The sequence below is a fragment of the Thalia democratica genome, chromosome 3 (genome assembly GCF_965202585.1).
Source record: "Thalia democratica chromosome 3, ktThaDemo2.hap1.1, whole genome shotgun sequence".
In the NCBI taxonomy this organism is placed as follows: Eukaryota; Metazoa; Chordata; class Thaliacea; order Salpida; family Salpidae; genus Thalia; species Thalia democratica.
In genome coordinates this window covers 80,239,044-80,244,087 of record NC_139167.1, presented here as the reverse complement: position 1 = coordinate 80,244,087, position 5,044 = coordinate 80,239,044, and the positions used below count along the sequence as shown (strand labels likewise).

General features: G+C 28.3%; 1 protein-coding gene across 1 annotated transcript; it reads left to right on the top strand.

Moving 5' to 3' along the window:
* Positions 1-1,002: 1,002 nt before the first annotated feature.
* Positions 1,003-3,842, top strand: LOC145832595 (dnaJ homolog subfamily A member 1-like; the record flags this gene model as incomplete). Its single annotated transcript, XM_082939901.1, has 6 exons — positions 1,003-1,113; positions 1,636-1,786; positions 2,053-2,279; positions 2,469-2,589; positions 3,114-3,344; positions 3,619-3,842. Coding segments are annotated over 6 exons (1,065 nt in total), but the record flags the coding sequence as incomplete, so codon positions are not given.
* Between the last annotated feature and the right edge of the window lie 1,202 nt (positions 3,843-5,044).

Sequence of the window (5,044 nt, the reverse complement as noted above, 5' to 3'; positions counted from 1 at the left end):
AAAACAAGCTTAAAATTTTCAAAGCGAGAGAAGAGAAATCACGTGATAAAATTAATTTTCCGGCTCAAATTTGCCATAAGAAAGTATCGTGAAATAAATCTTATTTTTTATCGTTTTGATAAATTTTTTGGTGTTTTTTCGCATAAAATTTTCCGCCAGAAACGACGGAAATGTTTATTTTTAATTATTGGCAAGTTTAAAATAAATAGAAAAATCTTCCGAAAAAAAGTTATACTTGTTCATTATCATTCAATTTTATAGCATAAAAGTTTGCATAAATTTCAATGACTACAGTTGGTATGGTCTTTAGACAAAAATTACTTTTTTATAAAGTATATTGATGTATTTAGTTCTTTAAAAGTTTATAAAACAAATTACTTTGACTAATAATTTCATTAGTATTTTAATACGTGTTAATATAGTTTGTCCTTTATATAGCTAAATTTTAGTGTCCTAATAAATGTCTACGCACATATTTATTGTAACTAAGGGTTCTCTTTAATACTAGTTTGATGTGTTGTTTTATAGATAAGTTCTACACAAATCAACAAGCATTATAAACTGGATTTTAACAAGTATCAATGTAATTAATAGCTCTTAGCTTAAGTATTAAGTAAGATAACATTAGACTAAATTGTTAGTTTTATCATTATGTTATTTAATAGATAGTATATTTTTATCAAAAAAATGTGCTCAAAGCAATTTTAATGAATCTCGTTTATAGTCTTATTTGAATTTCAAGTATATTTTGTGATACTTGATTATGGGGTAACTCATAATTCGTTTAACTTGAGGTCTAAATGAAGCTTTATATTTTTTATGAATAGTATATTTTTATTAAAATAATGTGCTTTAAGCAGTTTGAATAAATATCGTTTGTAATTTAATTCAAATTTCAAGTATACTTTATCTTGAAGCTTGATTATTGAGCTTCCCGTAACTCGTTTAAGTTGAGGTTTTAATTAAACTTTATATTTATAATGATTAGTATATTTTTATTAACTCGGTGTAACTAGCACAGCAACTGATGCTGAATTGAAAAAAGCTTACAGAAAAATGGCCATGAAATTTCATCCTGATAAGAACCCGGGAAATAATCAAGCTTCTGAGAAGGTATTCTATAAGTTCTTTGTTGATAGTTTAAAAAATCACTTTACTTATTTTGAAATATTTTATATCACTGAAATTTGAATATAATACTTTTTAGAAAAATAATGCATTTTTGACTAACTTTTAGATTTGAATGCTGTTAAGCTTCTATTATTAGAGTATAAAAATCTTATTTAAACATTATATAATTTATTTAAGTATTCGCTTTTTATTTCTAATAGAAATTTAGCCTTTACATTTTTTACACAGTGCAATATAGAATAACTTTCATCTAGAAAACTAATATATAACGGTTCAGAAAATTTATTTTATATTAAATATTTAAATTAAAATGCCATATCTTGTAATTTTAATCTCACAAACACTACAAACTTCAACAGTTAAAGGATATTTTCTTACTTAAATCTACTTTATACTTTAAGCAACTTGTCTCACAAACAAGTTTCGCACAGTTCAAGAATATATCCTTTACTTATATCACATTACTTCTATATATTTTCTTTTTCAAACAAACGTACACAACAGTTCAAGGAAATATCTAACGCGTACGAGGTTTTGTCGGACGAGGAGAAGAGAGCAATATACGACGAGGGGGGCGAGCAGGCGCTGAAGAAAGGAGGCAGTAACCAGAATCAGGAACCAACGGACATTTTCGACTTTTTCGGTTTTGGTGGAAGTAAGTTGTTGAATTTTATGCTTGAAAACATTGCAAAACAATATCAAAATATTGCGAAAATTAAGCGATACTGGTACCATTTTATACTTAAAAGTATCAAGTAGTTTTAGGATAAATTTGATTTTCAAACAAATTTGTTTATAGATATCGTAGTAAAATACTATTTCTAACATTTACATATTACAATATGATAAAGGTTTACAATCCAAACGCTTTTGGTAGTTATGTAGTTATCGGTATTCATTTTAACTTTTGTTTGTTTCAAGTGGGTGGGCAACGCGTACCGGCCAAGGTAGCGGACGTCGTGCACGAGCTGAAGGTCTCGTTGGAGCAAATGTACAGCGGCGCCACCAGACGGTTGAAAATAAACAGGAAGGTTCTGTGCGAGCAGTGCAGCGGTAGAGGGGGTAGTAACGTTAGAAGTTGCAGGCACTGCGATGGTCAGGGTTTCAGGTTCTTCCTGCAGAATTTAGGAATGAACATGGTTCGACGGGTGAGTGTTTTAGTATTGTATTATGTATATATAATGTTTTTGTTTATAATCATTAGTACTTTATTGTATGATCTAAACAGTTTAAATATATGTCTGTTCAGAAATATTTTTTTTGTAAGAACACTGATGAAGTTTTTTGAATTATGAAGTACTAATGTAAACCTATATTTTAATATTGCATGTTTTTAGATACAACAAACATGTCATTTTTGCAACGGTGAAGGAAAGATTATCGTTAACAAATGCAAGAATTGTCATGGAAAAAAGATTCTAACCCAACCCAAAATCATTGAAGTTCATATTGATATAGGTTTTATTTTTTATTAAAACTTATATTTTTATTTATATCATTGTAGTTTGTTTTAAATCAAACAATTTAAGTTTTCATTTAATTAGCTATGAGGATATTTTTATTTATTATTTAGTTTTGCAGTTTATTATCAACAAAACAACGTTTCACTCCTATATTGGGATATTCTATTTGAATAAGGTTTGTATATTATTTACAACAACTGATGATTTTCTATATCCGAATATAGGAGTGAAACATTGTTTTGTTATCATTTATATTTCACACACGGTTTTTTTTTCGAAAATATTTTAAGCTAAAATAAATAAATAAATGTGTCTTTTTTAATAATTGGTTACAATAAAAACATAAATAACTTGTATGAGATAATCAAATTATTTAATTACCAAAAATTATTCCGAGTTTTTACAATTTGAGCAGATTAAGTTCATAAAGCTCATTAAATTCAATTGAATTCTCAAACAAAGTTCTCAAGTAGTTTTTATTGTTTCAAAACAAAACATAACATTTTTGTACTTCAACAGGAATGAAAACGGGTCACACGGTCAAGTTCACGGGCGCGGGAGACGAGGAGCCCGGCAAGATCGCAGGTGACGTCATAATCGGGTTGAAGCAGAAGCCCCACGACGTTTACACGAGGAACAACATGGACCTGCACTTGCAAATTGATATTTCCTTAAGTGAGGCTCTCACTGGGTTCCAGCGCGTCATAAAGACTCTGGATGGAAGAAAACTTCTTGTCACAAACGGACCCTGTATGTTGTTGTTTGTTTTTTCTAATTTAGTTGAAATTAATATTTTGAAGTAGTATGATATATTATTAATTTTTAACAACATCTGAATAATGCTGTTGTTTACGAGTTAAAATATTTCAGTTTACTAATGATAAAATGAAGAGAAAGAAAAATAAACATAAAAATTAAACAGGCCAAAAGGTCTAACCAGCATTTAAATTTAAGTTATTAAACACTCTTATCAATCTAAAAAATGTAAAACAAATCACAGTATTAAGTGAATAAACTTTCATAGGTGACATCAAAGACGGCTGCATGGTGAAATACATAAACGAGGAGGGAATGCCGAAGCACAGAAACCCGCTGATAAACGGAAGGATGATTGTAAAGTTCGTTGTAGTTTTTCCACCAGTTGAGTTGAAGGATGAGAAAGTATTGAAGCAACTGGAAGACCTCCTCCCGCCCAAGAAGACTGTTGAGGTTGAAGATAATTACGAAGAAGTAACTTTGGAACCGTAAGTTGCTAATGTGAAACAATTACCATTTTAATTAATGTTTTTAGCTGATTTTAAAATATATTTCTTAACATTTTTTTATTTATTTAAAATTCATTATCTTGAAAACTTGGTCAACATATCTTTTTTTATTAACGTTTTTAATAAAAAGAATCTTCTTTAAAATCTCTAAGGAACATGATACATTAAAAGTTTGATTTTTCAAAATGGAAAATAACGTCAATCTAAAACATTAGTTTTTATTTCAGATGTAATATTCTACCATCTCGTGCAACTGATTCACAAAACGATGATTCGAACGAAACAAATCCAGGACAGCAATTTTTCCGTAGATTTTTTAACTTGTAGTGGAAAAACTTAACAAGTTGTGTTGTGGTTAAAATTTAACTTTTATAGTTTAATTATTTTAGGAAATTTATTTAGTTGTCTTGCACATGTCCTGGACATGACTTTAAACTGTATTCAACTGTATCCTGGTGTATGACTTGATGATCGAAAGGATTTTTCGTACACCAGGTCCTAGGACCAAATATTTGAGCGCTTTTTTTTTCGTTCAATAAACAATACATATTTGTTTACACTCTTAGTTAATAAACTTTAGTTAGTTAACAATCAAAGTGCTTTAAGAAAATATTTTTTAATGATTTTTAAGCTTAAACGGTTTTTCTTAAACGGTCTTAAATACATAGTATGTACTTATAAAACTTTTGTTTAGTTTATAAGTAATAATAAGTTAATTTATAATTTATTTTCAATTATAGAACCACTTCGCTAAGAACTTATGAAGTCCATACTGACTTGATATTTCTAATTATCGTTTCTGTAATGCTGAATTGTAAGCGTTTTTAATATCAATGTAAACTACTTGAATACATATGCTTTTGAGATAAGGAACTATCCATGAATATAAGCATATTAATGATTGAATGTTTTACTAGCGGTTAGGGACAAAACAAACTTTATAGACATTTGAGCTCCCATCTTAAACTTTATATATGGTGATTTTAATCTTTTGAGTTATAAAAAAATAAACTTAAAAGAAAAGTCAACAACTATTACACTTAAAACATCATTTACTAATTTCAACAAAATATATAGGCACATAGTTATTGACAGTAGTTAGTGTTCAATGTACAAATATAATAAGACTTATATTTAAGCTTTGAAATTTAATATTCAATTTAGCTTATTTTTCATCGTTTTAAT